The 13,270-nt window shown below is 42.9% G+C and overlaps 1 protein-coding gene across 2 annotated transcripts in view; it reads right to left on the bottom strand.

Moving 5' to 3' along the window:
• Positions 1–7,267: 7,267 nt before the first annotated feature.
• TBC1D4 (TBC1 domain family member 4) overlaps positions 7,268–13,270 on the bottom strand; it is a 107,802-nt gene continuing 101,799 nt past the window's right edge. For both annotated transcript variants that reach the window (XM_075138939.1, XM_075138949.1), the window contains 2 exons: positions 11,216–11,392; positions 7,268–9,584 (listed from right to left, as the gene is read on the bottom strand). In XM_075138939.1, coding sequence (XP_074995040.1) covers positions 9,366–9,584; positions 11,216–11,392 — 396 coding nt within the window. In that variant the 3' untranslated portion in view covers positions 7,268–9,365. The remainder of the gene's footprint in view (positions 9,585–11,215; positions 11,393–13,270) is intronic.

Raw genomic sequence — 13,270 nt, 5'->3', positions numbered from 1 at the left:
AGCAATAATCATAGATCCACCCACAGCCCATCTATTTTGGTAGAGCGCAGAAATAGACATTAAGCCTACAAATGTCAGAGCATGCCTTCATTTTAGATGTTAGTATTATTTAAATTAGCACTTGAATGATGTTTCCACAACGTGATAGCTTTTCAAATGATGGTATATTGCACGTGAAGTGCACCGGCCCTGCTTTAAGCACCTTCAACCCATTAGGCCCGTCTATAATTTGGTGCTTTTAGAAATGCAAACGCATTGTAGAAGAGATGTGGTCTCTTTGTTTATGCCCAGAAGTCCCCAGGGAAACGCTGATGCCATAATTACCTGAGTATGGTTTGAACATTAGGCTCTGGTCGGGAGGTAAACGTGCCTCGCGCTTGTTGTCCAGACGTATTTAGGAACAGCTGTGTCTTGGTGGTTGGAACAGCGTGTTATCTTGACTGTGCCCTCTGCATTTCAGAGCACGCGCGACATCTGAAAGCAATGCCGTTGGAGGGAAAAAGTGTTAACTGGAAAATGGAAGTAGCAAATCATGTTTTCTCTGTAGCTCTGGGAAAAATAAGAGCAAATCCTTCATTTTTTGTTCTGATCACTGAAAACCCAGTAAGATTAATTAAAAGAAAACCTGGGAAGACAGACTGGTTCTTAGAGACTTAGTGGGCATAGGGAAGCTTATTGCAAGGAAGCCTTATATAAAACAAATAAAAATGAATAAGTGCAGAATAGGACTGCAGTTAGACCAGATCAGCTCAATGCTGGTTTCAAGAGACACAAAATTAAATCCTGCTCAACCAGAACGGTACAAAAGGAGACACCCAGGATCAGATTGCTGGGGACAATATGCCTGTTGTAGCGTGTAAAAATGCTTCCATAGTTCTCTCACACAAGAGCTGAGGCTAAACACTGCAACGGAGGCATCTGTTTTCTGAGAAGGCCATATCTATCATTTAGTAAGTCCTCTCATTACAATAAATTCTTTGACCACGAACATCACCTTTTATTACAAGTAGTGTGCGAATAGAGCATCGTGCTTCATCAGGCAGGAGAATAAGTTAATTCTCCTCTCTAAAATAAGAGCCATAGCGTGCTGCTCGCACACTGTGCGTAGGGCAGGAGCCGTGCAACCACGACACCGTCACGCGCACACACACACACACGAGCTGCACGTACAAAACCAACAGTGACACCTCGTGGACAATATTCAGGTACAAATTTAATGACTATGATCTCTTCTGAAGCATCAACTGTAGCAGACTGATCACTAAAAAAATTAAGGCAAATGGTTTTTGTAGCACTGGAGGGGAAAAAAAAACCCAAACCACCCTTTACTGAGTGCTGGAGAGGATAGTGCAGGCAGCCCAGCAGCTTCATACAGAACTAGTCTTGTGTCCTCCTAGAAAAATGCTAATGGATGCTGACCGGCTTTGGGGGCCCACAGCAGGGTTTTAGTTAGCATCAGATGTACACTTTGAAGGAAATCTCCCACTTATCCCTACTTACTCTAATTTGGTTTGCATCATAGTGCTGTCTCAGCACAGAAAACTACATCGGAAGACATCTTTCAGGAGCACATACTGCACTGGACAAATGGGCACCCAGACCACAGGACCAGACTTGACCTCGTCTGAAGCAAGGAGCCCTGAGATGCAGCACAGAGGTGATGTCCAGCTGCCCCAGAGCCATGCACAGATCCAGCTGCATTCCTGGATGTTTAGCAAGCCAGGCTTTGCATGGTGTTATTGCGGCTGCTTCCAGGCACTGGGTAGCCTGGATCTACTCTTCACTTCACGCTGTATCCCTGAGTGTCTCTATTCCCCAGGACTGCCGATGACACTCAACTAGGAGAAGCTGTGGACTCCCTCAAGGGTAAAGAGGCCTTACAAAGAGATCTGGATAGACTAGGGAGCTGAGCAATCACCAACCGTGTGAAATTTAACAAGAGCAAGTGCCAGATTCTCCACCTGGAACAGGGTAATTCTGGTTATATGTACAAATTGGGGGGCGAGAGGCTGGAGAGCAGCCCTGCAGAAAGAGATCTGGGGGTTTGGGTTGATGGCAAGTTGAATATGAGTCATCAGTGTGTCCTGACAGCCAAAAGGGCCAACTGTGTCCTGGGGTGCATGAAGCACAGCATAGCTAGCCGGTCAAGGGAGGTGATTGTCCCACTCTACACTGCACTGGTGTGGTGGCACTTTGAGTAGTGTGTGCAGTTTTGGGCACCTCAACATAAGAAGGACATCAAACTATTAGAGTGTGTCCAGAAGAGGGCAACCACGATAGTGAAAGGCCTCGAGGGCAAGACTTACGAGGAACGGCTGAGGTCACTTGGCTTGTTCAACTTGGAAAAGTGAAGGCTGAGGGGTGACCTCATCACAGTCTACAACTTCCTCAAGAGGGGCATCAGAGGGGGAGGCGCTGATCTCCTCTCTCTGGTGACCAGTGATAGGACAACATGGAAATGGTATGAAGCTGCATCAGGGGAAGTTCAGATTGGACATTAGGAAAAGGTTCTTCACTTGAGAGGGTGGTTGGTCACTGGAACAGGCTCCCCAGGGGAAGTGGTCATGGCAGCAGTTCAAGGAGCATCTGGACGATGCTCTTAGGCATATGGTTTAGTTTTAGGTAGTCCTGCTACCTAAAACAGGGAGTTGGACTCAATGATCCTTATGGGTCCCTTCCAATCTGAGATACTCCATGATTCTGTTTCCGGTAGCCCACTTGCCCAGCCAAGGGGAAAGTAACTATAGGCCCAAGTCAGCTCTTTCTTCACTGTGTTTTTCTTCTGTTCTGAAACAAGGTTTGCAACTGGACGGCTACTCTGGACACGAAGAGAATGCTTATGCTATACAGAATGCCTCATTCCTGCTTCATTCACCCTCAAAACTGGATGGTACAAGCAGTTTAAACTTTTTTGACAAAAATGGCCAATACATCTAAAGATCTGCAACTCCAAATAGTAAGTGTATGCAGGCGATTGAAGTAATCATTTGGACATAGAGTACACACAGCCAGTGCAACCAGGTCTCTATTTTGAAGTCAGATATAGACCTGTTTCCCACACTAAGAAGCGACATATCATAGTCCTGCATTTTACAAGCACAAGCTCACTCAATAGAATCATAGAATCATAGAATCATACAGGTTGGAAAAGACCTCTAAGATCATCGTGTCCAACCGTCAACCCAACACCACCATGCCCACTACACCATGTCCCTAAGGGCCTCATCTACACGTCTTTTAAATACCTCCAGGGATGGTGACTCCACCACTTCCCTGGGCAGCCTGTTCCAAGGCCTGACCACTCTTTCAGTAAAGAAATTTTTCCTAATGTTCAATCTAAACCTCCCTTGGCGCAACTTGAGGCCATTTCCTCTTGTCCTATCGCTAGTTACTTGGCAGAAGAGACCAACACCCACCTCGCTACAACCTCCTTTCAGGTAGTTGTAGAGCGCGATGAGGTCTCCCCTCGGCCTCCTCTTCTCCAGGCTAAACAACCCCAGTTCCCTCAGCCCCTCCTCATAAGACTTGTGCTCCAGGCCCTTCACCAGCTTCGTTGCCCTTCTCTGGACAGACTCCAGCACCTCCCTGTCCTTCTTGTAGTGAGGGGCCCAAAACTGAACACAGTATTCGAGGTGCGGCCTCACCAGTGCCGAGTACAGGGGCACGATCACCTCCCTGCTCCTGCTGGCCACACTATTTCTGATACAGGCCAGGATGCCATTGGCCTTCTTGGCCACCTGAGCACACTGCCGGCTCATGTTCAGCCGGCTGTCAACCAGCACCCCCAGGTCCTTTTCCTCTGGGCAGCTTTCCAGCCACTCTTCCCCAAGCCTGTAGCGTTGCCTGGGGTTGTTGTGGTCGAAGTGCAGGACCCGGCACTTGGCCTTGTTGAATCCCATACAGTTGGCCTCGGCCCATCGATCCAGCCTGTCCAGGTCCCTCTGCAGAGCCTTCCTACCCTCCAGCAGATCAACACTCCCGGCCAGCTTGGTGTCGTCTGCAAACTTACTAAGGGAGCACTCGATCCCCTCATCCAGGTCATTGATGAAGATATTGAACAGGACCGGCCCCAGTACTGAGCCCTGGGGAACACCGCTCGTGACCGGCCGCCAACTGGATTTAACTCCGTTGACCACAACTCTCTGGGCTCGGCCGTCCAGCCAGTTTTTTACCCAGCGAAGAGTGCACCTGTCTAGGCCGTGAGCCGCCAGCTTCTCTAGGAGAATGCTGTAGGAGACAGTGTCAAAGGCTTTACTGAAGTCCAAGTAGACCACACCCACAGCCTTTCCCTCATCCACGAGGCGGGTCACCTGGTCATAGAAGGAGATCAGGTTGGTCAAGCAGGACCTGCCTTCCATGAACCCGTGCTGGCTGGGCCTGATCCCCTGGTTGTCCCGGACATGGCTCGTGAGCGCCCTCAAAACCAACCGCTCCATGATCTTCCCCGGCACCAAGGTCAGGCTGACCGGTCTGTAGTTCCCCGGATCCTCCCTCCGGCCCTTCTTGTAGATGGGAGTCACATTGGCGAGCCTCCAGTCGTCCGGGACCTCCCCAGTTAACCAGGACTGCTGGTAAATGATGGAGAGTGGCTCGGCAAGCTCCTCCGCCAGCTCCCTCAGTACCCTCGGGTGGATCCCATCCGGCCCCATAGACTTGTGAGCGTCCAGGTGGCGTAGCAGGTCATTAACTTCATCCTCTTGAATTATGGGGGGTTTATCCTGCTCGTCGTCCCTGTCTTCCAGCTCAGGGGGCTGAGTACCCTGAGGATAACCACTCTGACTACTAAAGACTGAGGCAAAGAAGACGTTGAGTACCTCAGCCTTTTCCTCGTCCTTGGTGGCAACGTTCCCCCCCGCATCCAATAGAGGATGGAGATTCTCTCTTCTCCCCATGTACGTTCCAGCATGATGTATAGCATTTATGTCATCTCTCAGCATGCACTCTAACCAAAAATAAAACCAATATATTAAAACATTCTAACTTTCTTTTATCAGAGTGAAGACTTGAATAAGTTGTAATTTGAGTACAGGAACAGTTTGGATAAGCTCCAAAAGAAGTTCTTCTGATGGTAAGGCTACAAACTACAATTCCCAATTCCCTTCTTAAAAAGTGGTTGCTGAGCAAGTGTTCTGGAGAGAATAGTAAAAGTGTGGAAAACCTTCTCAACTCAAATGAAAACCCAACACCACATTTTGGTAAAGGAGCACCGCCAGCTCCTTCCTTTGGTTCAGAATTAAGGTCAGCATTAAAATAAAACCAAACAACACACCAAGTTCCAATCCATCCAGTTTCCACTTCATTGCAAGCCAGTCAGCACACAACCCATTAGCTGCTCAAGGCACACAGCAATCTCTGCTTTACTCCCCAGCTTTTTACTGTCGCTGCCGAGTTTAATATGCTTTCAGACAGAGTGAGCTAACATATTAAACTTTAAGCATATAAACTCTACCCCTTGCACACCAGATGTCTGGAGGAAGGATACAGCTAAGCATTCAATATGCCTTTTTAGAAAAGAAAGTTAAATTTTGTTCTTTCTAGTCACTAGAAAGACTGAGGAAGGCAAAGCATACGTTAAATGCATTCAATAGCAGCTAACACTGACAGTAAAAGCTGAACTACAGAAATACAGAATCAATTACAGTTCTTCAAATGGATGGTGTAGCCTGGCATAAAGCTTGAAATGTTACGGCCTGCACATGCCTGTCAACACCCATCTATGACTACAAAGACTGAGTGGATAATTACTATTAACAGTGCCTGGGGTTATTCACCTCAACACACAAAGGGCAATTCACACTAATACCTATGTGGTTTTAGGTTTAGATCAAGTGTCCAAATGTAGACCCTCTGGATCATGCTAGTAATACCAAATTCTTGGACCAAACTGCTGAAATTCTTTCCTACGTTACAAATTGCTTTCTTGTAGTGATATTAAGCAAAGCAGTGTCATGTTGAAGAGGGCATAATCAAACCACTTAAGATTAGCTAGATTTGTGATTTCAAGTTAAGTCTTCAACTGGAACTTGCCATTTATCAGGGACTGATTTTTCAGTAATATCTAATGCTTTTTTAGAGAAAAGTGAACAAAATGCAACTTAAAGGCACCTTAAATGAATATTCCTCTTTTTAGGAGATAAATACATACTCTCATTTTTAGGAGAGAAAAAAAAACGAAACAAACAACTTTCTGGCCAAGTCTTCCACCCATAAAAGATGCGAATACCAGAGAATTCCGTACATTAGCCCTTCTTATCAGACTGACGTATTTCAACTGTATTCCTGGCAAGCAGTACTCTTCATTTACAAGCTAGTTTGCTAGCTAAAAGGATGGATCTCTTCCCAGACTTAAAAAAGCCCTCTGCCAGCAGAAACCAGTCTAAGTTAGCTGTTCCTGAACACAGCAGATACTTTTTCCTCCCAAGTTAGTTCTCTGCAAGTTGACTGCAAAAACGGAGCGTGCTGTTGTGCTTAGCTCAGACAGAACAATAGCTTTATTCTGAATTTTTTTTTTCCAAACAGAAAAACAAGATATAGGAATAAATGAGCAATTTGTCCAAACGCAAGAACCGTCCCTTCTCCCAAGCAAATATCCTTGCAGCTCTGTCTCTGGCCCACTGCACCTTAGACTTCCCTCTTCACAGCTGCACAACTACAACCATTACAGAACAGCTGTAAAGCTACGATAGACAGGGAGAGACAAACAGATCGACACAAACACACTCGCCGTTCAGAGTCTTCTAGATAATCTTGCTGGTTATTCGTCTAAAGATGGTCTGAAGCATACCTGCTTGAGTGCAGTCTTCAAGCAAGACACCGTAGAGATACCCAGTTACAAGCCACATTTGTGTCCAGAATACAAATGCTATCTCAAATATCCTAATGTCACGAGGCACTTACCTTACTTAGGCATTATGGTTTTACTTCTGTAGTTTATTCCTACTTGTTGATATGGTGTCCTCCTTCTCCTCCCAAGCTAGATGTTCAAGCATAGAGTTCATCAACTTTCTATTCTTAACATGCATACGTACCAAATGAACTGCTACAGAAGAAAAATACCTTTTAATCATTTCATCTTCTATTAAGAACAATGCAAGACTATTTTCCCCGATAAGAATTGGTATCCTCCCCATCCTTCTACAAATCCTGTGGGTTTTTTCCCCACAACTAGAAACTAAACAGATCCTTTTCATCTTTCATGTAAACAGTACTATTGAGAATGAGATTGGTACTTGGAAGTGTAGAAAAATAAAACTAGCCAGAGCCCATGGGAAATGCAGCAATGACATTTATTGGAATTTCTCCAGGCATTACATGAAAAATTTTATAAGTGAAACAGAGGATAAAGCACATTCAGTGCATCTTAACAAAAAAACAAAAAAAAAAAAACAAAACAAAACAAAAAAAAGCAAAAAAAGGGATATGTATCTGAATAACCTTGATTCTTTGTAATACACACTACTGCAGTTCCTGGGATTGGTTTTGTATGTACACATCAGCTAAAACTTACTCTGAACAAACTGCAAACTGCCTTTTCACTTGGCATTTTCCCCACTTAGTACAATACAATATTCTTGAAATATCTAGACAGATTCCACATAATTTTATACACAGTGTTAAGACCTTGCACCCCAATTGTAAAAAGAAAGACTGTTAAGTAAATCAGTATCTTTAATCAAATAAAACACCATGGAAGTAAAAAACAACAACAACCAAAAAAAGTAACAGGAGACCCCCAAGCCCCAAGTTCCACAGCAGCGTGCAGCAAATCAGCATTGCTGTTCCTCACTTTTATGTTAACATAAAGCATAATACTTAGAGAGCAGTGATATTCAGTCTTTGCTTTCCAAATTGGACAATCTTATGCATAAAGACACTGCTGGATTTGGCACTTTGCTTAATCGTTTTTCTTACTAAAAAGAATAGGTGTTTCCTGAAATACAGTATAAATGGTAAGAGATAACCAGCCACTGTAACACTCAATTCAGTGGTTCAGACATGCACTCCCAAATATGTGTCCACTACACAGTTGTCTAAACCTTCTCAAAAATTCCACTCAAAAACATTTTCAAATCTATATGCATCTTTTTATACCTTTATAAACATATTTTCTCCCTTGAAATGATCAGAGCTTACCTACCTTCTGCTCAAAACACATAAATTCATTACTTTTGTTTTAAAAAGAAGACCACAAAGCAGTATTAAAACAGGAATAACCTGGAAAGCATTATTAAAACTGCACCTGTACTTCGGAATCCCCTTTGAAATGTATATCCACGGTGTATGTGAAAACTGAAAGGTACATAATATTTGAAACTTGCTTGGTCCTCTCTCGTGCACTTATGCTCAACTTCCTGTAACCTGCCTCAATTTTCTCTTCAAATAAAATTTAAGAACAGCTTTCTGGCTCCCACTACGATAAGACAAGGCTTCTTGTAGTATTTCTTTGGTTAAACGAGAACCTCTTACACGCCTAACTCTTACGACAGCAACTCTCCTGCAGAAAATTAACATCAGAATAAATATCACCCCACAGCTTTGCTTCCTTCCTCCAGTCACCATGACCAACCCCAGGACAAGTGGAAGCAAACAGGCTGGGAAGGAAGTAGCAGTCACCATTAGCTCTTGTCTTTACAAGTTCTGCAAGTGTGGATAGATATCTATTTCTTAGCTCTGAGCTACAGAGGTGGAGCTATGACGTGATGCTTTTTGTTTCCAGTTCCAACATGCATGTGGAATTACATTGCTGACCAGTACAGCCCAGGCAGCGGATGGCACTAGAGCTCTTTCTGTACGAACCAAGTCATGACACTTGTTCTGCTTATTGGTCTGTGCACACAATGTCAGTAGAATTAAAAGAGAGGCACGCATGAGTTCACACAGATTTTCCACAGATGTGAAACATGCTGCTCTTTGGAGGGAAAATTACATTCTTCTTTTTTTTTTTCTTCAAGTATTATTCAACATACATATATATATATATATATATATATAAAGACACTATCCTCATTTCACTACAAGACAAGCACATCCAGAGTGAATTTGTAGGTCACCATTATCTTGGCTTTGACTACTGAAATTTCTCTCTTCCTTTAGGTCAACTCTAAATATACATCTACTTATCATAATTACATGTGAGAATCCTTTATTTCCCCCTTGTGATTTATTTACACAATCATAAAAAAATTAATAGCCTGAATTTGCATACTGACATTTGAAGGCCCGTCTGTAGCTATGAGTATCCCAGCACTAGTTTTGGATAATACCATTGCCTATTGCTAAGTCCTTTGAAAGCAGCATACTCATCTTTTCTTTCCCTTGTTTTTGAAGAAATGCTGCCTAGAAAACCCTGGTTTATGGCTTACTCCTTATTTTATTTTATTATTTGGATTGTAGTTTACTTCCTTCAGGAGCAGTTCACAGTCAGACAATGCTTCTGCTGGCAAATACTTCATTATCTGCTCAAGAGTCTTTTGATATGTTATCTTCTCCTGTTCCAGGGACTGAATTACAGTCTTCATTTTGTTCTCTCGAGTCAAAATAGTCTCCAGGCTGGATTCCAGACTCTGAATTTTAGCGTGAGCAACCTGTAAACAATAACATTATCTTTATTATAAATTGAGACGTTCTGAATAACTTTTTCTATATTATGATATGCTATATATTAAGGAAAGAACTTAATTGCATAGATATTTCTAAAAGACATCTGTGCAGGCAGATGATACAAGGAATGCTTATTGTATCATACACAGAATCTCCTTATAGTGGCCAGATCAATCTGAAGGATTTCTGAAAGCTTTACAGAGGGAAGGAGACATGCAAGTTGCAGCAAGGGACAGTTGAGAGTAACAATGAACTGGAGCTGCAGGTAGAAAAAGGAAATCAGCAGCTGAAGTAGCACTGGAAGAGACGACTTGTCGGACAGCGATGGAGCAACAGGAATCCTATGTAATAAAGTAAATTAGCAGGATGGAGAGGTTAGACGGAAAGAGAACCTGAATGTTAAGTCTAGAAGCAAACAGTTTTCCCTGTTCTCCAATAAAAGACCTAGAACCTCCTCTGGGAAAAAAAACCACTGACTAGTAATCAGAAACCCTGGACCTCAGCAGTACATGTCTCTCTGTGGGAAGTGAGGGAATTCTCACCATTCCTAGGAAAGGGCCCAAGCAGAGGAATGAAGAGGCTATACAAACAAAAAGACGAAGAGGTTAAGGAACTGAGGAAGATGCATTATGGTACAGCCCTCGAAGAACTGAAGAGCTTAGATAGAGCCTTTCAAATCGGTCACTCATAATTATTCCATGCCCTTGGTGCATTTTCAGAACAGAGGTAAAAACCCAGGTGGCACTAAACAAATAAATAAATAAAAATAATAAAGCAAAAATAATAATAGTAAAAAAGCAAGCGATCCTGTTCTCAATATCAAAAGAACACAGCACAGCACCCTTAGCCCACAAACACAAAAATAATGAGGACTTGATCTTTCCTTTTTTCCCCTGCTTCTATTTTCAGGTTTCAGAAGCTGAAGGTCCTCTCTGAGGTCTTCCCAATGCTTGTTCAAATTAACAAATATAACAAGAAATGCAAAAAGATGCAAAAAGAAGTTCTTGTCTTTCAGGAAAATGCAAGACAATACACACTGAAACCTGAAACAAGTCTTGGCCAGGCTATGGGAGAAAGGGTGAATAGTGAAGGAGGAAGAGAAGACTTTTTTAAAGCATGACTTCATTGGGCAAAGTCTGGTGGGCACTCAGCTGTATTCAAGTCTGTTAGGAGAGACCACCTTTCAAAAGCAGGACTATGAGCTTCAGCAGAAGGAAACAGAACGATACTGCCTACAAAGGTCTGGAGAAAGCAAGCCTACTGCACTATGGATTATTTCTTAAAACTTTCCAATGGGGAAGCAAAGAGATGAAGGGACAGAGAACTAATTTTTCAGCAAGATACACAAATTTTGCCAACAGATTTTATGGGACATAAGGATAGAGATATTTTGAGAAAAAGAAATCCAAATCAAGAAGGAAAAGTGAAAGGAATGACAAAGGAGTTAAAAATATGTCTAACAGAAGTATATCACTGTAATTGAGAGAACCGCTCAACTGCGTAAGATCTTGCAGTTAGGAGATGTCTCATGCACATTTAAAAAAGACATTTACTCCTCTATTGGCTGAATCACAGAAATGACCTCTCCATGAGTTTGTAGTCTTAAGTCATTTACCTGTAGCTTCTCCAACAAATCCATGTTTTGTCTCTTCAGATGACTGTTTGCCCTCTCCAGCTTCTCCAGGGGTTCACCTTCATCACAGAGATTCACGTTTTCCTGCAGTTCATCCTGAAGAACATGGTACTCTACTTCGTAGGCATGGAGCTGTTTTGAAATATCCATCTCAAACACCTGCCATGAGAGAAAAAACAATTTTTAACTACAGTAGAGAGCACTTATTCCACATGAATGTTTCGCTAAGAGGCAACTCTCCTTGATTAACTTAATGTTTTTTCCTGTTCCTCTCAAGAAAGTATTTTAAGGGGAAGTCTACAGTAAGAGCATTTTAGCATCTAGAGTTCTTATTGTAGTCATAATAAATACTAGACTTTAAAATAAATTGGATCATCACTTTTACAATTACCAAATACCATCTCTTACTACGAGATTTATCAGCAGAAAAGTCTTATTTAATCCAAGAATTTTATAACATGACTAAGTCTTATCATCTCTTGCTCAGGAATATTAGGAAGTTCAAGAAGAAATTTTTAAATCCAAGTTTCACCAGCTGTGAAGGGAGCAGGATCACACAATGAGGAAGAATAATCCAGGAATCATCAGATCTCCACCCTCAAAACTGGATTTCTTGACTCCAAGTGCCCATTTATAAACTTTTATAAAAACATTCTTCATGGTTAGTTTCCCTGTGCTCTGTCTCTGCGTGAAAATACACTATTTTCTTATTGGGATGCTTTGGTTTGTGAAGAACTGAGCATCTAACAGTGGTGGGACCACATGACCCTCAACATGAGACCACACCACAACCAAGCAGGTGACCTTCCTCTCAGAGCTGATCTGACCTGCATATAACCACACCCACCTCCGCTCAGGCAACATAACCCATTCTTTACTCAATCAGACCTGGCTTTGCACAAAACCACTTCTACCATGCTCTCCACAGCATGATTGCTCTGCAACCCAGGCAAACCACAGGACAGAGATTTAATTTCTAATAGTATCAAAAATATTGAACTACCTTCTCTATCATTGCCAGAATCAGTGAGTTGTGAAGACAGATACTAAAGTGCCTGACACAGGTTTAGCATGGCAATCACAATCAGTACAATGAGGAAATGACGATTTGCATGACATCTAAAAATGAATTCTTAACTGACAGCACCTGAAACATTCAAGCGTTAACCAAGCCATAGGAATGCATCAGTGTTAACTGCACTCCTGCATATGGAGATGGTTTTGTAGAGCTCTTCTGTTATCTCCGAACTGCCACCTGAAGGGGGAAAATGGCTTCACAGTTAAGTTACTAGACTGAGGCTCATTTTCAATTTGCAGCTTCAATGCAGAGGAAGACTCTGTAGAGAGATGAAGATCCCAGCCACTGACAGTATTTCACAAGAAGCTTTTCCTACATCAGCATCAGTAATTCTTTGTTTTTCTTCTATTCTCGCCCTTTACCAAAGTTGCAATGATACTGATGAAATAACACAACTCCAGTCCTCCTTTCCCCTACCCAAGAAAGGCAGGGATCAATCCTGAGTGGCTTTTACCTCTGGCACCAAGCACCTGCCAAATGTGATCCTTCCAAGGACAGGGTTGAGGCGAGAAGGGGAAGCTGCACGAGGGCACCCTAAAAGTGATCCCCAGGAGCACAGAAGCCACCCACGCAACAAAACAGCAAAAGTTTGCTTGACCTTAATTTTCATACAGATCATGAAAATAAGGCCTCACCAACCTCCTAACTTGTAGGATCTTAAGTTGGAAGTATCAGAAAAGTTCCTATAGGGGTAGCCGGCCCTGTGCAGCCAGAAGTTCGAAGGATCAGGAGGAGAAGTTGCTGTGATGCTGCCTCTTCCCGCCATGACAAGTTGTGCTTCCGTCACAAACTGTTGGACTGCTCACCCACTAGCAGGGAGCAACAGCTGGGTTTAGGTTTGGAAAATAGGCTACCTTTGCCCTTCCAATGGCGACGTGAAATTTGTAAGCAAAGTCATGTTCTTCCAATAGCTGGGGCACAAAAGAACCTTTGTACTAAACCTTGAGGTAGCAACTGAA

Source organism: Calonectris borealis, chromosome 1 (genome assembly GCF_964195595.1).
Source record: "Calonectris borealis chromosome 1, bCalBor7.hap1.2, whole genome shotgun sequence".
Taxonomy (NCBI): Eukaryota; Metazoa; Chordata; class Aves; order Procellariiformes; family Procellariidae; genus Calonectris; species Calonectris borealis.
The sequence above is the reverse complement of the archived record's forward strand: the minus strand, read 5'-3'. Positions and strand labels throughout refer to the sequence as shown.